Source organism: Notamacropus eugenii, chromosome 3, assembly GCF_028372415.1.
Source record: "Notamacropus eugenii isolate mMacEug1 chromosome 3, mMacEug1.pri_v2, whole genome shotgun sequence".
In the NCBI taxonomy this organism is placed as follows: domain Eukaryota; kingdom Metazoa; phylum Chordata; class Mammalia; order Diprotodontia; family Macropodidae; genus Notamacropus; species Notamacropus eugenii.
In genome coordinates, this window is record NC_092874.1 from 396,842,447 (window position 1) to 396,868,529 (window position 26,083).

The following is a 26,083-nucleotide window of genomic DNA, read 5'->3' on the forward strand; positions in this document are numbered from 1 at the left end:
TTTGGAAAATCTTCAAGTGCTATGTAAATGCTACTACTACTAGTAGTGCTGCTGGTGCTTCTCCTTCTCCTCCTCCTCCCCTGGAGCCCCAAACATTGCCCTCCCCCCAAAACTGAGGCCCAGAGAGGCAGAGTTTATAACCAAACTGACATAAGAACTCAAGCCTCTTGGCTGCTCCTTGAAGCCACAATGGCTTTATCTGGTTTAGTGGGTGACCACCAAATGAGAAACTTCCTACCATTATAGGCACTTACCAGAGGCATGCAGTTGCTACAATTATAAGTGACAGTCTGGAGGACCAGATTCCTTCCCAGAGTGCACTGGAGAATGTAGTCTGATAGAATTTCTGGCGATTGATCTGGGCTGGGGAGAAGAAGCCAAGTTATAGTGAGATAATTTCAAAGTAAAAGGTTACTACAAAATGGTATGTTAGACCCATATGCTCTATGCCCTCTAATTTCCTTCTTGAGAAAGGCACCTGAACTTCCTGGGCAGATGGGTCTATATCCAGTGCTCTGATCCTCAGTGTTGTCTCCTCTCTCTCAAAGTCTTTGGACTAGAATGTCTCAATGATGTTTTTCTCACCATTTTTCACTGGGAATCTGCCAGAAGTGTGTGCATTTGAAAATACTAATCACAGGTTCGATGCCTAACAATCCTAATTATTCAGGGACCATTTGAGAGCCTAGATTTAAGAACATTCTTTCTCCTCCTCTGCCCACTTATTCTCCTTTTGTAGACATTTAAACAGTGCTGTGTGGGGATATCTTAAAATATATAGGCCGTGGGCCCAGCATTCTTGCCATTAAAATAGTTACATCATAAAAAGAATGTGTAGAATGAATTCTCATAGCATACTTCAGAATGTCTTCTCTAAGGAAACGCCCCAAAATATTCAATTCTTCCTATCTTGTTCCAAAACACTGTATTCTTAGCTCAAGGATCCATGTAGCTTGGCATGCAGGAATCCCCTACACTTTAGACAAATCCCTCTAATCAATGCCACAGGGAAATCGCATCAAAGAGAAAGCAGAGTTGTATAGGCCAGAGCAAGGGCCAAAGGAAACACCAAACGTTTTCATATTATCTCAGGAAAAGATGTTGATGTTTCCAAAAAGGAAAAGAATATTGCAGTAGGAAGGAGAATCAAAAATAGTCATGATATAGTTTAATTCAAACATAGAAAAGACCAGTCTGATTAGGCTGATGAGGTCAGAGGCAAGAGTTTAATTCTTTTATAGAACAAACCTGATACAGATAACTTAGCTTTGCACAGTTAGTAAGTTCATCTCTGGTCATAGCACTTCTTGCCTTACTTAACCATTTTGTAAACAGCCACTAATCCCAAGAAGAGGTAGGAGGAGAGAGTGTGGATTGTTCTGTAGGACCTGTCCTTACTATTGGAAACCCAACTTAAAGTAAACATCTGTCTAAATAGGTAGATCAATAGCTCAATTTCATATCAGAAAGATGGCATCATTTTCCAGTAGCAGGATAAAATTTTAATTTGCCTCAAACTAAGGATGCATTCTTACATGCAATAGTCTCTTGCATAGCTAAATGATTTTTTGTCTCAGTTCACACGGTTGTCCATTTGGGAAAAGGAACCTACCAGCTGCCTATGATGATTACCAAGGAATTCAGCTCCTTCTTCATGAGGGCTTTTCTCAGGGCTTGGAGCAAATTACTTCCTCCACGGGGCTGTAACATCTGTACCCACTCCTTAGCTTCCTGGAGTCTGAAGAAAGGATATAACTGAGACCAAGACCCAAATTCCTATTCAATGTCCTGGGAATTGTCCCCACTTTGGTCCAAAGTAATGAGCTATTTTTCCTCACTTAAAATGTTTCCTGTGGCCTTTGCTATTGACTTGACTCAGATTAGGAGCTCTCTTAGGGCATACAACATGGATTAGCTTTGGACCAGCACAGATCCATAAGCTCTCATCACTGAGATGGAGAGAAAGATGAAGAAGCAGATGATAAAAATGAACTTTATTCAGGTACTTGTGATTTGATTGAGATTAGATTGCCACTACAGTTTAGTAGCTGCAGAATCTCCTAGGATAACAAATCTGGTTTCCTTTAGGATCAGGGGAACAAGTTATGCAAAATGTCCTCAGGAGCAGTACAGAAAACTTATTAAGCTCTTAATAATGCACGGTACTGTTCTGGATGCTCTATGTATGGCAGGAATTCTTAACCTTTTTTTTGTGTCCTGGGTCCCTTGAGCTGTCTGGTGAAACCTATGGGCCCCTTCTCAGAAGAATGTTTTTTATTTTTAATAGTATGTTATTTTTCCCAATTACATGTAAAAACAATTTTTAACATTCATTTTTAACACATTTTGAATTCCAAATTTTCTTTCTCCCTTAAATTAAGCAATTTAATATAGGTTACATATGTATAATCATGTAAAACATATTTCCATATTAGTCATATTGTGAAAGAAGAAACAGACCAAAAGGAAAAAAAAACATGAAAAAAATAAAGTGAAAAATAGTATGTTTTGATCTTCATTCAGACTCCAGTTCTTTCTCTGGGACGTGAATGGTATTTTTCATCATGAGTCCTTTGGAATTGTCTTGGATCATTGTATTACTGATAATGGCTAAGTCATTCACAGGTGATCATCGTACAAAGTTGCTGTTTCTGTGTACAATGTTCTCCTGGTTCTTTTCACTTCACTCAGCATCAGTTCATGTAAGTCTTTCCAGGTTTTTCTGAAATCAGCCTGCTTGTCATTTCTTCTAGCACAGACACAGAGGTGCCAGGACTTTATGCTCTGCAAATCAGAAGTGTGCCTTCACATGGAGAAGAGCCCCTTCCATCTAGGGCAGGAGTTCTTAATTTGGAGACTGTGAATTTATTTTTAAAAATATTTTGAAAATGGCATTTCAATATAATTGATTTCCTTTGTAATACAATGTATTTTATTTTATGCATTTAAAAGCCTTCTTCTGAGAGGGGGTCCATAGGTTCATCAGACTGCCAAAGAGTACCCTGAAAAAAAGGTGATTGCTTATTCTTTTTACATGACTTCACATTGATTGTAAAATTGATACTATATTGCTTACATTGCTCAAGGGATGGGGTGGGGGGAGGGAGAGAGTTTGGAACTCAAAATTTTTAAAAATGAATTTTATAAAAAAATTTTTTACATGTAATTGGGAAATATTTAACAAAAATAAATAAAAATATATTTTAAACAGATTTCTTGTTCTAAGGTTATGATCCTTGGAATTTGCTCTGGTTTCAGAAGTTCCTAACAGGGCTTTTGGCTCTTGACTTTCTGTCTAGTGCGCTTCTTGCCTCCCATTCTCCCATGAGAACACAAGAATGGGTTTCAACCCTAACTGTTGGAGGGCCTCCCCACTTTGATTCGAACCACATCTACTGAAGTATGGAAGCACTCCCACCATCTTGCCTTCCTTAGTCCATCCTGTCCTGATTGTTTTAAATGTCACCACTGTTGAAGGCAGCACTCACATGGACTTATTGACTTTCACTGGATTTGGCCAGAGGACTGAGGGATGGGTGCCAAAGGAGAGAAGGTACAAGTGTTCTTTTTTGCTTAGCTGCTCATCTATAAGACACTGCAAAAGGAAATAATAAAACCAAATAACTTTAGAGTTGGAAGGGACCTTAGAAGTTGTCTAGTCCAATCTCCCACCCACAGACAAAGGAATAAAAATTACCCTTCTGGTTTGGCATGTGATTTAAAAAAAAAAAAAACCTGCCTCGGGATTCATTTAAAGAAACTATTCATACCATACTGGGCTCTGACTGCAGTTACTCACTCCTATCTGCTCTTTGTGAGCAGGAACCATCTTTTGCCTTTCTTTATATTCCTTGTGCTTAACACAGTACCTGGCACATAGTAGGTGCTTAATAAATACTTATTGATTAACTGACTTACCCATAGAGTATTAGAGTTAAACAGTATCACAGAAGTCATCTTATCCAAAATCCCACCGCATGTTAGAATCTCATCTACAAAATCTCCAACATAGATTTATCTAGCCTTTGTTTGAATACCTCCAGGATGGGAAATTCATTACCTCACAAGGTAACCTATTCCAGTTTTAGACAGATTTGTCAGGAAAATCTTCCTTCTCCTAAGCTGAAATCTGTTTCTCCATAACTTCCACCAACTGGCCCTAGTTTTGCCCTCTGGAGCCAAACAGAACAAGCTTTCTTGTGATGGAATGGATCCGTTTCAATCTGAATCCATCTGGAACTTGTATCTTTTTTGTAACGTGTGAAACTAAAACACTGAAAATTCACTGCTCCAAGGCATCCAGATTAGTCACTGTCAGAGAAAGAACATCATCTTCTTTTAAAATGGGAAGATTCACAAAGGAAAAAAACCCCAGGGTGTCTAATGACATCAATCCTATGAACAGACCTATGTAGGTCTCTAGTGGGGTCCCTTTTAATTTATTTAAGTTGTGAGCAGATGACCATGGTCCAGGTAAGAAATGTTTAAATTTGAGAGAAATAGAATGGTAATTTCATTCATTTTCTTCCCATTGTGTTTTCATGATGCGGGATGGACAGGTGACTAGGGCGCTATTTCAACAACTGCCAGGGATTAATTTTTAGTCTTATTCTCTGGCTATCTGGGGGGCAATGGGTCACTAGGGATTGGTTGATTGGTTGCGTTGGCAAACAGATCTCTGTTGTCAACTCCATAGCCTGCATCTCCATTCAGCCCTGCTCATCACTGCAAAAAGTTCTCTCCTAGGCATCAACCTGCTCTGATGTACTTTACTCTTTGAATTTGATCTGTTAGGGCTGCCTTCAGGGAAAAGGTGAATGATAGATGAAGTAAGGTGGGTTCCTTAAGATGAGGCCCATAGCATCTCAGAGAGGGGTAGGCTGAGGTCTTCCTAGAACTCAAGCATAGGACACACAGCCTATGGATCAAATGTGGCCTGTCTGCCTCCAAGATATGGCCTGCTTGGGATTTTTAGGAAACATTAAAAAAAAATCTAATAAGCAGATATAACAGTAAAGCTTATTACTTTCATTGTGTAACTGACTAGCAGTCACACACCAATTAATAACAGAAACTAAGAGCACTCGACTTGGAGCCTGAAGACCCGAGTTTGAATCACAATTCAGATACTGACTAGCTGTGTGACCCTGGGAAAGTCACTTAACTTTTCAGCCTCACTTTCCTCATCTATAAAATGGGGATTAAAACTTCTCCTACCTCATAAGGTTGTGGTAAAAACCAAATGAGACAACATATGTAAAGTACGTCACAAACCTTAAAGACCTGTATAAATGCTAGCTGTTATTGTTCTGCAATCAAATTAATAAGGCCTGTACATTTATAGATTTAATGATCATATGACCTACTACTGAAAACTTGGAAGGCCCTTATCATGATGAGATCCTTTAGGTATTTGAGTAGGTAAACTATTGTCCTCATTTTTTCTTTGTAAATATTCTTGGTTTGAAGGAAAATGACACTTAGCCTTTTGAAACATGGTTATCTCCTGCCAACTTAAAAGAAAGGAAAGGGAACGCTGAGACCCATGTAGGTCCATAGGTCAATGTCATTGAACCCTATTTGAGTGAAATCCTTTAGGTATTGGAGTAAGTAAACTGTTATCCTGAATTTTTTTCTTTCTGATCTTTAGAGGAAGATAGTACGCTATACCATTGACACTGACTGATCTGGATATTTTGGAGAAGTATCTCGGGGGCTCCCAGTCAGACCAAGCATAACCCATTAGATCATCCTGGTTGTAGGGTACACAGTCAGTCTTGAGGCTACCTGATAGGCTCAAAGACCCCAGGAGGGAAATCCTTCTTCCATCTCAAATCTCATTATTGACTTATATTATCAACAATCCATCTCCCCTAGGGATACTTTGCTTTTGAGGAAGTTAAAAGTATCTCTAAGAAGAAGTTGCAGCATGCCATATTCTGTAGAATCAGAGATTTAGAGCTGAAAGGGGTCTTAGAGGCTATTGACCAACACCTTGATTTTACCGATAAGGAAACTGAAGAAAGAAGAGTTTAAGTGATCGGTGTCTGAGGCAGAATTTGACCTCAGGTCTTTTTGACCTGTCCTCTGTCCACTGCCTACATCACTTTGCCTGTCAAAAAATTCTACAAGCAGATGGTGGGTAAAGTGACAGGAATTAATATTCAATAGCATCCACCCCAACTAAAGGCATGGTCCATTTATAGGCTCACAATTCTTGGAGGAAATGACTTGAAATGAACCTCAGTAGAGGTGCCACTTCACCATGCAAGTGCAACTGAGGTGAGAACTTTAGAAAATCTGACTGCAATGACTATTGCAAACATAATAAATTTCTGTCTGTTTGGTATCTTAGTGTTAACGAACCATTCTTGCTCAAAAACAAACAAGAAAATACCAACCGCAGAAATCTCCCTTTGTGGATTTTTACAATTGGGCCTATTTTGCAGACTTGATGTTAACCTTCTATTCCCCTAATTCCTGTCATTCAGAACAACACACAGACACAGAACAAGTCATTCAATCCTGGACAGAAACCTCTTTCCTCTGCTGCCCCTCCTGTACACCCCTCTCTCTCCTGTTTAGCAACATAGTATAGTGGAAAGTGTCTGGATGGAACCCTACTTTGGAGTCGACAGGTCCCGTGTTCTAATCCTACCTCTGCTGTGTATCCACCCATCAGACCTTGGGCAAGTTGTTTAACCTTTCTTCCCTTCAGTTTCCTCATTATAAAAGCATCTAACTTGATCAGGGGTTCATAACCGAGGGTGCACAGACCCCTTAGAAGTCTGTGAACTTGGATGGATGGGAAAAATGGTATCTTTATTTTTCCTAATCTTTGGTTTCCCTGGTAATCTTATGCATTTTATTTTATGTTTTAAAAACATTATTAAAAGTGGTCCATAGGCTTCGCTAGACTGCTCAAGGGATTTGGGACACAAAAATTTAGAAATCCCTGGACTAGATGGTCTTTAATAAGGTCCTTTCCAAGTCTAAATCTATGATATCCAGTCCCTATCCTTCTCTGCCTGTACCGGCTTTTGGCAAATTAAGAAACTTTCCTTCATCCTTGATTTCCCCACCCTCACCCCCATCACCTTCTCCATTGTTTATTGTTTTTCTCATGCTGCCTGACTTTAGGAGGAGACATCATCTTATTCCTGGTTTCCCATTTCCCCCTTGAAATCCTAGCTTGCTCTACCTTTTTGCTAGTCAAGAACTTCTTCCTCTAATGCCTGGAGCTGTTTCTTGACTTAACTCCCGCTGTCAAAATCCTTCTGTCCTTTCACAGCTCAGCTGTAGCCTCTTCTGTTAAGCCTTCCTTATCCACTCCATTCAAAGGGACTTTCTCAGTCTTGTCTACTTCTCCTATGTGCTCATCACATTCTAATTTCTATGGTGGTCACTTGCACAGATGTCTCAACTCCTACTAGATTGGAAACTTTCTGAGGTCAGGGAGTGGTTTTTTTTGTTGTTTTAAACTTTGTGTCTCCCTGGCCTAGCAAAGTCCCTCAAAAACAGTAGGTGCTTCATGAATATTTGTTATTGAATTGAAGAAGGCATAGTTGTTGTTTTTTTCTAGTTTAGAAGAGCTACTTACCAACAAGTCATGTTGGAACTCCTGTTTTTGAAGGTTACAGCTAATGTTTGAAACGTCCACCAGGACTCCAACTTTAGTCCCCTTTAGAAGGCCAAATATCTAAGGGCAAAGAAGTTTGTTTAATCGGTCAATCAGCGACACCTTATACAGGGTGTTTCAAAAGTCTTTGTGCAGTTTTAATCTATTAAAGCTCGTACTGGCACTAAGACTTTTTCAGAGACACCAAGACTTAAGCTATTAAGGCTAAGACTGCACTAAGAATTGGGACACTATTTCTCTGATCAAACTCTGAGAAGCTCTAGAGATTTAAGTTTCCTTCATTGAATCAGAAGGCCCAAAGTGCACAGTCTCTGTTAAGTTTCCTGTATGTGTGTGTAGGTGTATATATATATACGTATATGTATATACATGTTTATATATGGATATGTATGTATATATACACATCCATATATATGTATATATATATACAAACACATATATAGTGCTTTGCAAACCTTAAAACACTATAATAATAATGAATTATAAGTTAAATCATTAAGGAAAGAGAGCTTAAAAACTATATCATAGGCTGTACCCAGCAAGAAACTGGACTTCATCTTTAGTAGGTAGCCAGCACCTTAATCTCATAATGTCACATACTTCTTTTTAGACTGGGGCAAGGTGGGGTACGGAAAGTCTTGGTGTCAGTTTGAGAATCAGAGGAACAGATACACTCATACATTTCTGGCGGAACTGCAGACTAACAGAACTTGTTTTTCTGTCTTGTATGGGTAATCTGAAAGATTATGAAGTCACGAAATTAAAATTATAGTGTAACATGAAAATTTGATCCAATATCTCATTACTGAGAATATCACCAATGCTGGGAATATACAAAAAGTATATTTCCTACCAACTACACTACTTATTTTTGCTTTATCATCATTATGCCCTGCACTGCTCCCCCCAATGATAATCTCATCACCAGGACATCAGAGAAATTCCTTCAACTTCAGTTCTCACACTTCATCAGTACCTATAGTTCCCTCTGTCCCTCAGTGGAGCAAAAAATGTCTCCCAAAGTTTCCTTTTAAAGAGAGCCCAGAAGCTTTTCATTTCTTATCAGAAACTGCTTGGTTTTGACTCCTAGGCATCATCATGCCCCAGAAGCAGTGTGTACCCTCTGCCTCTCTCCCCCTTTCAGCTTCCTTTTTGCATGTTGTCTACCCCTGTTAAGATTATTAGCACAGGGACTGTCTTTTTCTGTCTGCATTTCCAGTCCTTAGTGCCTGGCACACGGAAGGTGCTAAATAAATGCTTATTGTCTCGTATGGTAGGTGTCATAACAACACCACCAAAATAAACAAAATACCAGTGTGACCTTGGGCAAGTCACTTAAACTCCTGGATCTTCGTTAAACAAATAATGGTCTATTAAAGTAGTTAATTGAAATGAGTGAGTGAAAAGAGAAGGGTTGGGTACATGATGAAGGCTGACTGCCCAAGTACTCCTACTGGTATCTTCCAGATGTGAGAAGAAATTGAGGAACACACTCAGCATGTAGTTGAATGAGCCCCACCCTTACCCCCTATGGTAAACTTAGGGGAGGACATGGAAGGAGTCACACATAGGCAGGCATGGATGGGTTTTCATCTGCATTGTTGGAAGGAAGATGCAAATTTATAAGATCACAGATCCATTTGATGATATGAATGTAATAAAATAAGAAGTAGTGCAAAGTAGTGAAACTAGAATCTTAAGAAAATACACCTTATGAGTACCTAAAAGGAAAGTATATATGGAAATAGAGAACAAAGGATGCAGAGGGGTAAAAAGCTGTCCTTAATGTTCTTAGTTAATGTATAAATTAACTTAAATAGCTGGTAATAAAATAATGTATAAATTAAATGAACAGTTGGTAATATATCAAGTGTAACATATATGTACATATATTTCTAATTGGTTTTGTTATTATTTAAAGTACATATTAAGTATAAATAATAATTAATATACATTAAATATAATATATATTAACATTGATAAAATGCCTAGAAGTTAAGGGTTCAAGGAGGAAGTTGTTGGTTTTTTTTAAGGAAACAGATGATATGCTATTGTTAGAATCGTGAATATTACATTTAATAATATAATGAATAATAACACAATGTAAAATACTTTATGGTTACAGGGTAGTTTATACTCTTTTATCTTGTTGGATCCTCACAACATTCCCTTTGGAAAATGAATCAGAAATAGTATTTATGTCCATTATACAGAAGATGAAACAAAGCTCAGAGAAGAGGTTAAATGACATCTTAACCCACCAAATTGCTTATAAGTGCCCGATTTGAATCCAGGATCTCTAATTTTAAGTCCAATTTGAATATGGCCTTGAGGTAAAAAAAAATGAGAATAAGGGGCAACTAGGTGTCTCAGTGGGTGGAGCATCAGCCCTGGAGTCAGAAAGACCGAAGTTCAAAACTTACTAGCTATGTGACCTTGGGCAAGTACTTAAGCCCAACTGCTTCCAAAAAAAAGAAGGAGAAGAAAATAAAAAGGTTAAAGAGCAAAACCTTTGCTTTTGTTACCTTTCTGCTGCCTTCCATGAGCCACTGAATTCTTTGCTGATAAGTTTCAATAGCTCTGTTGAGACACAAGCAAGACTTTTACTTCTATGTCACACTTTAACTTCTTCACATTTTTTCCCCATATCTATGTCACGTTTGTTCTTAAGAACCAGTCTGTGAGGTTGGCACAAGGCACAATGTTATCCCCATTTTACAGCCCCAAATGCTCAAGTGACTTGCCCCGGGTCAGTGGAAGAGTCAGAACTTTCACTAGTGCCTTCAGTACTTTTTTTTTTGTCTCTCTGACTCTGTTCCTCACACTTTGTTTAGTGGGAGGTGCCCTGGGCTCTGAAGTATTTGTCCCAGTTACTTTCAAAATGGGATATACTATTTCAATTAATGATTCAAAATTCCTTTCCACAGGAAGGTTTGATGAAGGATCCTTGAAGTCATCTTTGACGTTTTTTCTCTCCTCCTTACAATCAATCACCAGGTTTGTTCAGGTTCTCCTTCAGAATGTTTTAGGATCATCATTTCCTCTCTGTTCCTGCTATTCATACCCCAGGCCAGGCTGTCATCATCATTTCCTGCCTATATTACCGTTTTAGTTGAATAGTCCAGTCTCTTCTGCCATCTACCCATGTTGTGCATGGTTGAGAGAGTATTTTCCTCTAAAAACACTGCTCTCATTGTGTAATTCTCCCATTCAAAAATTTTCAGTGATTTCCCCATTACCTATAGGACAAAGTCCCAATTCTTAGCTTGGCATTCAAGGACCCCACAGTTTGAATCCATCTTCACTATTTTACCTTCTATCAATTTTCCACATGAAAAATCTGCTTCTGGACCTGATTGTTTCACCATCTATGGAACAAGTCATTCTTCTTCCCAGTGCTAAGCCTTTGCCTATTGACCTGTTTCTCCCACTCAGAATGCTCTCACTTTTCTCCATCTTTCAGTACTTACTGGTACTTAGTTAAGAGTCTGAGGATCACAGGATCTTAGACCCATATAGCTAGAAGGGACCTCAGAGGCCATGTCCAACCCCATTGTTTTCCACCACAACAACATCAACCTCTGACTCCAGAGCTCTTTTCCTTTTGCACCGTCCTGAAGTTCTAATTAACCCCTTCATCTCATATGTTTCCCCTTCCTGTTCTACTTTCCCACCTCCCAGAAATAAGATTACAAACCCCTGGAGGACAGGAACATCATCTGGCACTCTCTTACATCCATAGCACCTAATGTGGTTTGGAATGTAGTAGGAATCTAGTAGGATGCTTAGATTGTAAACTCCTTGAGGGCAAAGACAGTCCTGCCTATTTTTGTATCCCCAGTGTGTAGCCAAGTGCCTGGCACATGGCATGTGTTTCATCAGTGTTGACTGAATGAGCTGAACAGTACAAAGTCTTTGAATAATCAGTGATCCAAGATGAATGCTGTGCTTGGGCAAGGTGTCCGGAAGGAAAGAATTCCAGTAAATTTATTTGAGAGAGCCTACCGCAGGGCCTTATAGAAAGGGGCAGCACTTAAAATATTACCTCTTGAAATGAAATGTTACACATGCTTCTTAACTGCTAAGGCTGTACTTACTCAGAAAGTCTTGACTGAAAGAGATTGACAGCCTTCACTGGAAAGTGGATTTTTTGCATAGTACTGTTGTTCTTGTTCCTAAAGGGAGAATACGTCATCACAAATTGCTCTGCTTCCCTGGGGAGGGTGGAGGATTAGAGACGGAGATTAGAGACGGTTGAAAAGAAGGCTGTTTTTTAAATTTCAGACTTACAGAACAGCTGTGCCCTGGCTGATCAGATCCACCAAAGTAAGCTTCTGGTATGTCAAACTGTGGGTGTCAAACCATTCTTCTGAGCCTTTCTTAGGTGGGGTTTCGGGCTCTTTCTCATGTCCTTTCTGAAAGATGGAAGCCAGGGGAAAATTAGCAGTTAAAGGAGAGGGTATGGGTGGAGAGGTTACCTAAGTTTCCTTTGCGCTGATACCCAGGTGCTGTCCACACAGTCTAGATTCAAGCCCAGGAAAACATTCACAGTCAGCTCACAGGAAGGCTAGTGTTTACAGAGGTATCACTCAAAAAATTCTTGTGTCCCAGGTGAATTCCATGAGCAGTATCCCTTGCCTCAATCCCCTACCTCAATGTATAAAGCCATTACCATTTCTGAACTATTCACTCGGTATTTACCAACTGCTCCCTGTGATGTCAATGATCTTTTCTTGTGCCTATATTCAGTCTTCCCAGTTAAGACTATAAGGTTCCTGAGGGTGAGGGACTGTTTCTTATTTTTCTTTGTACCCACAAAGCATCTAACACAGTGCTATGCACATAGTAGATGGCTAATAAATGTTTGCTGGTTTTTTAAAAACAATGTTTCTTCCCTGATAATGCCCAAAATTAACTAGATAAAGCATTCCAAATATTAATTCGTCAATATTCTTGATCTACAGTGTGCAGGGCTCTATGGGAGGACATATAAGAAAGAACAGACAAGATTGCCATGCTCACGGAGTTTGAAGCAACTTCAGATATACTAATTCAATGCAATTCAACCAACACTTATTAAGCCTGTGCTAGGAATTGGAGATACTCACTATCTGATGGATCTTTGATCTCACCAATTTGGAAGTTTCCTTCCCTTCATTGTTATGAAAATCACAATCCAGCCAGGTCTGGCCATCCTGAGCTATTTCTTGCCCAAATATGTTGTTAAGTTCACCATAGGGGGATCATTCCATATGCTTGGAGACCTTCCTTGCTTTCTTCTACATTGCAACTGTTCCAGAGGAGTTCTTTGGCTGTCCCCTTTTCATCTCATTTAACTCCTTAATGTTATCTATTACACTCATTTTTCTTTGGAATTCCTCATTGGTTATGTGTTATATTTTACCCACGCTCACTATGTATTTCCATTTTCCTTGGTGTAATAATACTGATTTTGAAATTCTTTGGAGACTGTTGTATTCCATGTCTCACTGTCACATAGCAACACATAGAAGATGCTTATATGAAAAAATATGGGCTTTTATTTTCATCAGAAGCTTTTGTCATTATAATAGCTTTTTAATTTCCCAAAGACAATCCCAACTTGTCATCCATCTGTACCATATACCCCAGGTACACATAATAATGGACAAAATTATCCATCCAAAGGTATGTCATGATCTAGGGTTAGACAATGGATGTTTGTCATTCATTTGGTCTTTCACGTGAGAAAGGTCACACTTACCTTCTTTGACTGATTACTGATGGGGAGACTCTGCAGTTCCAAGGCTTAATACACCAAACACAATGTTATACACAAAGAGGACCTCACCATCAACAGGGAATCCTTTTCCAACTTGGACTCTGTCATGATCTCCTCCACCACAGTGGAAAGCACTTGTGGGTAAGCATACATCTATCTGCTTTATGACTCACTAGATGTCTATGATCTGAGTTTCATTTTACAGGACTATGTTCATTGTTGGGGAAGCTAGGTGGTGCAGTGGATAGAGAGTGCTGGGCCTAGAGTTAAGAAGACTTATCTTTCTGAGTTCAAATGTGGCCTCAGATACTTACTAGCTGGGTGACCCTGGGCAAGTCACTTCAACCTGATTGCCTCAGCTTCCTCATCTACAAAATGAGCTGAAGAAGGAAACAGCAAACCTCACCAGTATCTTTGCCAAGAAAATACCAAATGGGGCCATGTTGTTACATTTTTCAAGGAACCTTTTGAATGAATTTGATATATTTGGATAGGACACACCTTGTTTTTAAAAAGCCCTAAGACAGCATTTTGCTCTATTGAATCGAATACTTTTCAATAAGCAGTAAATACAGTGGGAACTGATAATCTCTTTCAGTTACTGGGGCCACAAAGAAAGAGAAGAGGGGAATAAGCATTTACATGAGCCTGCTATGTACCGAGTACTGTGATAAAAGCTTTTAACAAGTTCCCTTTCATTTGACCAAAGAGAAGTAAAAAAGGCATACTCATAAACCTCCAAGAGCTTAGTTTAGTAAAGGGGAGGGCTTGAGAAACACAAATAATTGTTATAAAATAATTAAGTGCATGAGGGAAGTCAAATGGATGGGCCTGAGAGAATCACCTCTAACTGAGGGTGAGACGTGAGTGGGTGAGACGACCCCTAAGCTAGGCCTTGAAGGAGAGGGAGGAGGTCAATAAGCATAAACAAAGAGAGATATTGGCTCCAGGTGTGCAAAAAAAAAAAAAAAGCCTGGAAGAGGGAGATGGCAGCATCAGGTCAGAAAGAAGTGAGTGGTCTTATGTGACTGGAACATTACCTACACAGAACTGTAGTTGGAAAGGTAAGCTGGGGCCATGTTGTGGAAAGCCTGAGAGCTTGGTTAGGAATTTGCATTGTATTCCCTAGGAGATGGGATTGGGAGTGAGGGTTATGATGGCAAGGAGGTGCTAAGTTGAGCATGTCTCTGTACCTTTTGCCTATCAAGGCTATTCAGAAGTTACTCATCCAAAGAGTTCATGTTAGAACTGATCTTAACTCTCCCATGTTTGTCAAATTAAATGGACTTGAGTTCTATTGTTGTAACAAGGCTAAAGGGGAAAACCCACCTGGCATGAGCTTAGGCCAGAGCTTCCAGAATTGACTAGTTAATATTCCCATGCAATATAGATGAGCTTTAAATATCACCAGGGAATATCTAATTAAAACTGTAGAACAGTTTAGCCATCTGCAGTCTCCTACATGCCAGAGATGTCATTGCTTCACATTTGAGGCCCTTCAAGAAAGGGCCTGTGTATAGATATGCACAGATTGACAGTTCGAGCTAATCTCTAAATTAGAGATTTTCAGGTCCAACCTTCCTTTTTATATTCTTTCAACTCCCCAGAATTCTCTGTCTACCTCCAGGAGACTCTGTTGGAGCTCAGGTCTGGGCAGTTTAGGCCATAAATGGACTAATTTCCTGAGACTGACAAACTGATGCCACACCCAGTAGAAAAGAAGTCAACTTTTAGCTGGCAACTCTGTTGGATACAGCCTCCTGGGTGACATGATATAACTTCACTGGGAGGGGTAAAGGATGACCATTCTCTAACCTTGGTGATGGTAAGTAAGACTTCACTAGCTGAGCTTTTTCTGGGGCCTCTAGCTACCTTTTCCTTTGTAAGTTTCCTTCTTTTAGCCTTGACCTTATAAACAATGAAAACAATGAAGTGATTATGGCTTTGGCACCTTCTCTGGCATCTGAGCAGCAGAATTTTTGAGAAATTTCCTAAGCATTGGCAAGAGTGAGTTGGCACCAAGGGAAGAGCTGGCATTGAAGACAGACCAGCAAAGATGGCGGAGTAGGAGAAAGCAGTATAGTCCAGTTTTTCCTCCACAATCAGGCCTGGTAAGAGCACCAAATAGAGTCTTGATTGGGAAATCCATGGAAAAAGCAGTAATTCTTCAGCATCTGGTCAGTATAGCGAGACAGAGTTCTGTGGGCACTGGGGATGACACAACTGCAGGTTTCCTCTTGATATGAACTCAACTGTAGGCCACAGACCAGGCTGGGAACTGAATCCCCCACCCCACGTAGGGCACACAGCTGCTTCTCCCTTTTGTTACTGCTTCTTGTACTCAGCTGAAGGTAGCCTTGTTGTTCAGTTGTGTCCAACTCTTCGGGACCACATGTGGGTCTCATTTTATCCTTACACCCTCTTGAGGTAGGATGTTGCTGTTTAGTTGTGTCTGTCTCTTCATGACCCCATTTGGGGTTTTCTTGGCAAAGATCCTGGGGTGGTTTGTCATTTCTTTCTCCAGCTCATTTTCCAGATGAAGAAATCAAGGCAAATAGGGCTAAGTGACTTGCCCAGGGTCACATAGCTAGTAAGTGTCTGAGGTTGGATTTGATCTCAGGAAGAGGAGTCTTCCTGACTCCAGGCTTAGTACTCTGTGCACTGTGGCACTACCTAGCTGCCTTGAAGTTATCCTTAGCCTAGGCACAAGTTGCCTCCTCAGGCTCAGGAAATCAAGCTGCTGTGGCCAATGGATATTTCCATATCCACTGAAGAACAGGACAGAAAAAACTGCAGATCCTTTTTAGGTATTATTCGACATGTAACTTTGAAAGCTCTCATAAAAGCTTTCTTTTAAAGCTCTCTCTTAAGGATAGCGTGAGTCTTTTTGGTCTTCCTTTTATCTCTTCTGTATCTTAATAAAAAAAAGATAATAGCACAGTGGGGAAGCTCCATGGAGGCAATTTGGGCAAAGATCAGCATAAGGAGAAACGGAAGCAACATTAGGTGAAGACCATCTGGACAGAATACAGAGAGAGAAGGAGATGGAGAAAATCAGCTTTCTGTTGGAAATGCCAGGATTTTTTTCTTTTCTTCTGGCATGGGGGCTCTGGAGTGGAATGAAGGAGAATCTTAGCGATTTTATATTCCTTGACTTTCCAGAGCAAGGCAACATCACGCTGAAGGTTTTCCTTTCGGCCAAGGGAAGGCAGAAGTAGTTTCTCTCTAGTGGGGGGTGGGTTGTAAGGCAGATAAACACAACACACGTCAGGGCAGCTAGCACAAGTTCACTCTTCATTTGGTTAGACAGGAAAGACAGCTTTGAAGGGGCGAATCATCTTATTTCATGTTAGTCTAGTTTTCTCAGAAGAGGTTGCTGTTAATGGGAGCATCAGCTCCTACAGCATTCCCTAATCACCCTTCTCACAGGGGCCAGTGAGAAGGGCCTATGTCTCAATAGCGTTGAGACAGGCACAGCTTATGCACTCCCCTAAATCCCCTCAAGCCTCAATGGGGGCCAGTAGAGGCAAACACAGATTCTCCCCCAAAGCCTTGATAGGGGCTGATCAAGGCACACACAGCATTCCAACTTGTGCACTCAACCCTAAGGTTCCCTCCCCGCCAAGCCTCAAAGGGGGCCAGTCGAGGCACACACAGCATTTGAGCATTCAACCCTAAGAGTTCCCTGCTCACTAATTAGTGCCCACCTGCTTCATAGGGCATCAGACAAAGAAGGCACATTGCCAGCAATAGCCTCACAGGTTTACATCACCTCATCCCTGTATCTCACCGAACAGCTGCCGTGGATGTTTATATTATTTACCATTATATACCTCTGCACAAGCGTGGTGGAGATGTTGTGAATCGTAACTGTGGGAACTCGTATCTAGTACCTGGGAACAGGAGATTGTTGTGGCTATGGATCTGGGAAACTGAACTCTAAGAAATAATAACAAAATTTCACTTTATACACACTACCTTACATACTGGGGTGTATTGGGTCATATTGCCTTCCTCATTGTTTTACTCCACACAGCAATTCCCTCTGTAGAGTGGAGCCCAAGCAAGATACTAGAGAAAGAGGAGAAGGGGAGTGGCTGGAGAAGGAAGATTCCACCCAAGGGTGGCCATCCAAGGACGAGCAATTTGGCTTTCTTCTTTAAACACCACACACCCTTCCCCCTCCATGACACTTCCACTGTTATCCATGCACAGGTTGTCTCCTCCAATACAGTGTAAGCTCCTGAAGGGCAGAAACATTTTTGTCTCAGTATCCTCAGAACCTGGAACATACTAGGTGATTAATAATTATTACTTAATTGATTAATCATCAATATAAGTGCTTTCTCCAATGATGAAGACTGAAGCCAATTCACTCTCTCATTTCATGTCCTGAGCAATTCTCGTCTATGTCTTCCCATAAATAATATGATTTCGTTTAATGTACCAGGATAGGGCCTTCCCTAGATGTCTTGATAATGAGTGGATTCACAGGCTGTCCATCTGTTTTGACCCTCCTTTCTGTCCAGTCTTACCTGTCTTTATGTCTCTGATAACATCCTTTATATTCCTCCTGTGCAATTCTTGATTGTTGTATCTTACTCACACCTACTGTGTGGTTCTTCATTGTTCCTCAACTTGTATTCTTCAGAGACCATGAAAATCTATGACTCATATTCATACAATATCAGCATCTGTCCAAGACACAAGTACTAATGGACTAAATCTATGGTTGTCCATCCAACAGTATGACACGACAGCAATAAAACTTAATGTAATCTTGAGTTTCATTAAGAGAGCTGATAATCCCACCGAACTCTGCTCTCTTCCACATATGGAATAATTTATTCAGTTCTGGGCACCACATTTTTGGAAGGACATTGACAAGATGGGAAGTGTCTAGAGGAGGACAAGATGCTAAAGGCCCTCACGTTTATACCATATGAACATCATTTGAAGAAACTGGGGAGGTTGAGCCTGGAAAGGAGAAGACACAGAGAGGCAACTGTCTTCAAGTAGAAGAGATATTGACTTGTTCTTATTGGCAGCAAAGGGCAGAATTAGTAATCATTGCTGGAAGTTGCAGAGAGACAAATTTAGCTCAGTTTATAATAATTAGGAGTTATTCAAAAGTGGGATGGGCTATCTCGGAAGGTTGTGGGTTTCCCCTTTCTTGGAGGTCTTCAAGTTGAATCTGAATATTATAGGAGAGATTCCTCATCATGTAAAGGTTGGACTATATAGCCCTTGGGAAGCAGCTAGGTGGCACAGTGAATAGAGCACTGGGCCTACAAGATCTGAGTTCAAATTTAGCCTCAGACATTTGCTAGACATTTACCTTGGCAAGTCAATTAACCTAGACCTGCCTCAGTTTCCTCAACTATAATAGCACCTACTTCCCAGGATCAAATAAGGTATTTGTAAAGTGCTTAGTACATATAGTACCTGGCACATATAGGCTCTATATAAATGCTAGCTATTATTATCTCAGATTTTTTGATTCTCAACTTCATTCTACCTCAGTCATCTATAAGGGTCAGTCATATTACCCAAAATTACTCCGGTTCTAAATTAATTAATTCAATTCAGCTTACATTTATGAAGTACGTACTATGAGCAAGGTACTGTCAAGATCTAAATATCTGAAATTCCTCTTTCATTATAAACTCCTGTCTTTCCATCTTTCCCAATGAGTTACTACTTCCTTCAGTGAGGAATGCCTGACTTGCAGTCATTTAATCTCCTTCTTTTCCCAGTCTATTACCCTTGCTTAGGTTGAATTTTCTTCCAGTCTTGACCCTAATTCAATATTTCTCCTTTCATGGAAGGAATTCCTTGTCTCCAATTCCTCCACTTTTCCCATTCTGCTATTAAATAATCCCTGGCACCTGGTTACATTCACCATCTGTTTTTTTTCCTTCCTACTCCTGAGTTACCCAGTACTGTGGGAGGAAGTCATGAAACCTTGCCTGAACACTGCAGATTCACAGCATCTAATCTCAAGCTAGTCCTCACTGCTGCGCAAAATCTTCTGTCTGTCTCTAGAGTTCTATCACACTTCCCCTTCTGTTGTTGTTCCATTCCCCTTCTGTTGTCCCCTTCATTTTCAAGAGGACATAACGGGGAGATGTCTTGGCTTGCACAGGAATTGGATTTAAGTGAGGCAGAGTTGTAAAATGTCAGCCTCACTCTCTCTTCCAGAGTCATCGAAGTCCAGCGGCAAGACAAAAGTCTCAAGACAACTGGTAATGGCCCAGGATTCAGTGGATGAGCTTGTAGGTTTCAACATCTGACCAGGCTCTAAGTGCTCTACAGCATCTGCTGCAGCTGCCTTCTTCACAGTTGGAAGGAATTGTTCTCCACCCATTCCACCAGAAGTCTCTGTGTGCTTGGAGTAGACACCTCCCTAACTCACCAATGGGCTGGAGGCTTATAGGTTACCCTCAGCCTGGTTTAGCCCATCTGCCTAGATGTTCTACCAGGGTGTGGCTGATGTCCATGCTACAGCTTCTTGACACCACAAGTGAGAGTTGAATGCCAAAGGTGTATACATACAGCCTTGAAAAAGGCTCATCAAGTCCTCAAACCAGAGGTGCTAATCCTGCTTGAACATCCCATAAGCCCTCAACATACTCCTCATAGAAGCTGATCCAACCCTTCCGTCTTTTCAAGCTCCCAACTTGATTCCACCTCCTATTCTTTCAGTAGAGGACTTCACCTACTTTAATCAAAATCTATCTTCATTCATCCTCTTGACCTTTGATCTAGAGGAGGAGATGATCCTACTCCTTGTTAAGACCAAACTTCCCTCACTAGCTCAGTCCTTCACTCACTCTATTTTCTATTGGCCAATTCCCTGTTGTCTGAAAGCATGCTTAGTCTCTCCTGTCTTAAAGATAATTTTTTTTAAAAAGTCCTTCCTTTTGACTTTGCCTTCCTCTTAAACTATCATATCCCTATGCCTCAGTTTTCTCATCTGTAAAATGAGGAGATTGGGTTTAAGATCTCTTCTAGTTCTAAATCTATGATTTTATGATCCTACCTCTTTCATTTCAAGGTCATCAGCATCCTTTTAATTGTCATCAAATGACCTTTTCTCAGTATTAATTCTCCTTGATCTGTCTGAAGCATTCAACTCTTGTTGGGTGCTTAGCACAGTGCCTAGTATATAATAGCTTAACTAATATTTGTTGGTTTTAGTGATCTCTAACCAGATGTCTCCAAAATCTGTGTCTACTACTCTGTTTCTTAACTGTAGTCCTGAATTTCCAGTTGTCTGCTGGACACCCTGATAGTGCCTCAGACTCAGCATTGGGCCCATTATCTTACCACTTAAATTTTCCTCTTCTCCCAACTTTATTTTCTGGTGTTGGCACCTTCAGCAGCCCAAGAATAAATTAGTTTCAAAACTTAGGCATTTTTTCTGAATCTTCTGTCTTGCTTATCTTCTCACCATCATTTGCCAAGTTTTGTTAACTTTTCTCTGACTATATGGAATTTGTTTCTTCCTCTCTACACACACATTGCCAACAGCTAGGGACACAGTAGACAGAGCACCAGGTGTGGAATCAGGAAGACTCTTCTTGAGTTCAAATCTGACTTTGGACATTTACTAATTGTGTGACCCTGGGCAAGTTGCTTAAACTCTGTTTGCCTCAGTTTCCTCATCTGGAAAATGATCTGGAGAAAGAAATGGCAAACCCAAACAACTCCAGTATCTTTGCCAAGAAAGCCCCCCCTCCCCAAAAGGGGTAATGAAGAGTTGGATATGACTGAAATGACTCAACAACAAATAATCTGGCTGGAATGTTCAATGAATTGAATGTAACTTCGTGCCTTATCAAAAAATCCTGGAGCTGGAAAGAACCTCTGGAAATAGTTTGGTTCTGTCCTCTGCCTTTGATTTGGAACTTCATCACAGATTGAAAGGCTGGGGTATTTTACTTTTTTGACTAGCTAATAATAAATATATTTTATATTTACATGGCACTTTTTTAACCATTCAAAGTCCAAATGTGTAAGGTAAGAGCAAACATAATTTCTATTTGACAAAGAAAGTGAGGCACAGAGAGGTAATACAGTACTTGCCTATGGATACTCAGCTTAGCTAGTTGCAGAACCAAAAATAAAACTGAGATCTTCTTACTCTTGGGAACTTTCAGTCCTCTGGTCATATGCAACTTTAGGGTTGAAGTAAAGGGGAAAATGTGACCTCTCATGTGATGAGTATAGCAAGAGTAGCAGCTTCAACTACAACTTTGGCTGCCTGTTCCTGAAAAGAATTTACATTTTGCAAGGTTGGGCTGAATTGTCAAGAGTTCAAGGACAAGGTGGGTCCTATCCGGTGATGCTGTGCAGCTCAAATGAGATAAGAGATGTAAAGCACTTTGCAAACCTTCAAGTGCTAAATAAGTGCCAATCATCATCATCATCATCATCAATTAGCTTATGGGCACCAGACCTCATTCCATGAACTTTTTACTCCTGCTGAACTAAAGCAATGTTTTTAGAGCAACACAGAAGTGGGCTGGGAAATGTTTAACAACTGAACTCTCCTAGAAAAAAGAGGATATGATCACATAGTGACATTTAAATTTAATCTGCATTATTAATATTTTTCCAATTAATAAAACCATAAGTTGAACCTTGATGTGTAGTGAGATATAAATCATCAGAGTGAAAAATTACCAATGGGCTCTTGGGAACCTGGGAGCCAGATCCAGTGCACCCCTACTCCTGCCCTTCCAAAAGAAGGGACTAGATGTTTTGGGAAAATGAGGTATCAGAGTCTGGTGAGAGGGTAATCTGAAATCATCACATACTAGGAAACCCAACCTGACACTGGGAAATGGAAGTTTATTAAAAAGTCACAGAATAACAATGCTGAAGAAGTCCTTAGAGATCCTGTAGTCTGCCACTTCATTTTATAGACATGAAAAAGGAGGCTAAATTATTTTCTTGAGGCTACACAGTTAGTAGCAGAGCTGGAAACCAGTCTTTTCTCTTTCTACTATGCCACATAGAAGTTATGTTTACATCTTAACCGGAGAACTGATGTGCATAGCAGTCACAGATTTGAAAGTAGTTATGCTCATAATTACAAAAATAGCACATGTTGATGAATTTTCCATTCTACCCTCAGTAGACTATGTCTGCCTATGTTAGATGGTTAGGCAAGGATTGCCTGTATCAAATATATACTAGATTTCACTATTTTCACCTTCTTGTAGGTGAGATATTGAGGTTGACATACTGAACATAGTAGAGTTCTTCTTCATATTTCCTTCATCTTTCCCACATTAGAAATGACCAATAAAACTTTTGAACATGGATGTATCATTATTAACATCTGAAGAAGCACTGTTGAATACACTGTTGACTCATGGATTATATCCCAGGGTATGAGCCCTACAGAAATAGAAAAGCACTTTAATGACTCTTCTACTTCTCCCTTAAGCATGTAGGGAAAAGGTACAAGGCATAATACATCATTTGCAGAATCACAAAACCATTTTTTTAAAGTTGGAAGATATCTTATGGTTTATTTAGTCCTCCCTCTCAATCAATCATCAATTATTTATTAAATGCCTACTCTGGGCTGAAAGGCTGTGTGGCACAGTAGATAGCAAGTTAGCCTCAGATTCAGGAAGACAGTGGATTCAAATATTCCCTCTGACACCTATTTGACCTTGGGCAAATCAATTAACCTCTCTGAGCCCTAGCCACATTATAAATTTCAGAGAAGGTACTAGATGACCTGCATTGGGAGGAGAAATTTTCTCTCTCAATGAAATTTCAGGTCCAATCACCATCCCTATGGATGAGGCTCTAATACAAAGATAAAAGGGAAATAGTACCCTGCCTTCAAGGAGTGTACACCCTAACGGAGGAGATAATAAGCCTTGACAATGACAGATGGTCATCCAGCCTCTGCTTAATTGCTTCCTTGATGGGGAACTCAGTATGTCCTAAGTATCGTCTGTTCCAATGTTGTGTGGCTCTGAACATAAAAAAGTATTTTCTTTTGCAAAGAGGAAGGAGGTCAGTCTCTCTTTAATTCCTACCCAACAATCCTAGGACTACTATCCTCTGGAGCAACACAATGGGTTAGCCCCTTCTTCCATGGGATGGCTCTTTACACATTTAGAGACATATCTCTTGTTTCCCTTATGTTGTCTTCCATATAATTTAAACACACAGCTCTGTTTCTCATGTGACACGAGTTTCATCTCATTCCAGGGCTTCTCTAATAAAAGTGAAAGATCTAATTTCTTTCTCTTTTTCCACGTATAAAATAATTTAAGCAAACAGATATATCTTACTCTATTAAGAAGATTTTTAGGAGATGAGAAAGTAACTACAAAATTCATTTCTATTCATGTTTATTATGCAAATAAAATCTGCCTTCCTCTCCCAGAAAAACAAAACAAAAAATGGGAAAGGGTCTTGAATTTCATTCTGTATTTTTCATCTTTTTTAACTTAATGCTTCGCAAATTTCATGTCAATCAGCAGCAAACATTTATTAGGTGCATATTTTTGTGAAAGATACTGCTTGTCCCGGGGTGAGGAACCTATGACCCTTGAGGCCATATGTGGCCCTTTAAGTCCTCAGATGAGGCCCTTTGACTGAATCCCAGTTTCAGAGAACAAATACCCTTAATTAAAGGATTTGTTCTGCAGAACTTGAACTCAGTCAAAAGGACACACCCAAGGACCTAGAAGGCCACATGTGGTCTTGAGGCTGAAGATTCCCCACCCCTGTAGCTAGTACCTTGGTCTGTTCACATTTGGGAGGAATTATTGCTTCTCTCTCTTTTGGGTGCAATTCAAAGAATTTTGAAGAAATTAAAGCTATCTATAGTCATATGAAAAATGCTCTAAATCACTGTTGATCAGAGAAAGACAAATAGAAACAGCTCTGAGGTACCACATCACACCTATCAGTTTGGCTAACATGACAAAACAGGAAGGTGATTAATGTTGGCGAAGATGTAGGAGAGCTGGAATTCATTGTTAGTGGAGCTGTGAGCTGATCCAACCATTCTGAAGAGCAATTTGGAACCATGCCCAAAGGGCTACAAAAATATGCATACCCTTTGACCCAGTAAGATCACTTCTAGGACTGTATCCCAAAGAGATCACACAAATAGGAAGAGGTCCCACATGTACAAAAATATTTATAACAGCTCTCTTTGTGGTGGCCAAGAACTGGAAATCAAGGGGATGCCCATCACTTGGGGAATGACTGAACAAGCTGTGGTCTATGAATGTAGCGGAATACTATTACGCTATAAGAAATAATGAATAGGAAGACTTCAGAGAGGTCTGGAAGGACTTATATGAACTGATGCTGAGTGAAATGAGCAGAACCAGAATACTATACACAGTAACAACCACAGTGAGTGAGGACTGTTTCTGATAGACTTAGCCCTGCAGCAATGCAAGAACCTAAAACATTCCCAGTGGATTCTTGAAGCAAAATGCCATCCATATCCAGAGAAAGAACTATGGAACTGGATCACAGAATGAAGCAGAATATTTTCTCTTGTGTTATGTTATGTTTTGGTTTGTTTTTTTCTCATGGTTTCTCCCATTTGTTTTCATTCTATGCAACATGACTAATGTGAAAATGCGGTTAATAAGTATGCATGTGTAGAACCCATATAAGACTGCTTGCTGTCTCAGGGAGGGAGGAGGAAAGGAGAGAGAGAAAGTCTAAGACTTTTGGAAGTGATTGTAAAAAACTGAAAACAAATAATTTTTTTAAAAAAAGAAATTTGAACATAGATATTTTTTCCTGAATCAGTTAGTGGTACCCCTTCTCCCTCCTGTCCTAATGTTGCTCTGCCAAGCCCAACTTTTCAGCTGTTCTAAGTTGAAGTATATCATTTGGGAAGGTCCTTAGAGCAAAACCACCCTCCACCCACCACCAACCCCCTAGGAAAATGATTTGTAACTATTTCTTTTTAGCTATATAACTGTGGTTTTTTTCTAAATTCTGCATCTATTTGATGTTTGAAACCAATAATCCATTATCTGTTTTCTCAGGGCTTCCATAGATAAACTGCAAACTTACCTGCCTCTTGAGGTCTGCATCATTGTTTCCTTTCACACTATAAAACACAAATTCCATTTGGTCATTACTCACAATTCCAATTCACTGTTTTCTTAATTTAACTTATGCCATTACACACAGGCCTCAGAATAACCTTGGGGGATTTTCATTTCTTTTGAATAATCCTGAGGCTTTCTTATTTGATTTGTTTTTCTCCCAGTTATCCTCATGAAATCCTATTATGTATGAATGAATCCCCAGAGTTTATGCCTCAAGGCCAGTTTATAGAGGAGACCTTTTCATAATGTGGTATCTTCGTATATCAATAACTAGTCTCTCCCCGACATGGAGTCCAAGACACATTAACCTTATATTAAATTTTGTTCCACATAGGATAGTATTGCGGAAAAATTCCAGGGTACTTAATAAAAATGAAAACTATATCAATTCCCTTTTTGAGTAAATACTATTTTCATTTGAGAACCCAGGTAAGCTAGATCCTTACCTAAGGTCTTGCAGAGATCTTTCATTATCTTGAATCTGGACTCCAATTCTGGTTTGTGTGGTCATTTTAGAATACTCCAAGATAATTTCCTATGAAGGAAAATTGGCACATGGTGAATATA

General features: G+C 39.9%; 1 protein-coding gene across 3 annotated transcripts in view; it reads right to left on the reverse strand.

Annotated features, from left to right (window-relative positions):
• The window catches only part of VWA3A (von Willebrand factor A domain containing 3A), a 78,372-nt gene that overhangs the window by 42,978 nt on the left and 9,311 nt on the right, over nt 1-26,083 (reverse strand). For all 3 annotated transcript variants that reach the window (XM_072597893.1, XM_072597894.1, XM_072597892.1), the window contains exons 2-10: nt 25,963-26,051; nt 25,479-25,515; nt 11,930-12,054; nt 11,737-11,814; nt 10,165-10,219; nt 7,601-7,699; nt 3,489-3,595; nt 1,613-1,738; nt 255-363 (exon numbers count right to left, since the gene is read on the reverse strand). In XM_072597893.1, coding sequence (XP_072453994.1) covers nt 255-363; nt 1,613-1,738; nt 3,489-3,595; nt 7,601-7,699; nt 10,165-10,219; nt 11,737-11,814; nt 11,930-12,054; nt 25,479-25,515; nt 25,963-26,027 — 801 coding nt within the window. In that variant the 5' untranslated portion in view covers nt 26,028-26,051. The remainder of the gene's footprint in view (nt 1-254; nt 364-1,612; nt 1,739-3,488; nt 3,596-7,600; nt 7,700-10,164; nt 10,220-11,736; nt 11,815-11,929; nt 12,055-25,478; nt 25,516-25,962; nt 26,052-26,083) is intronic.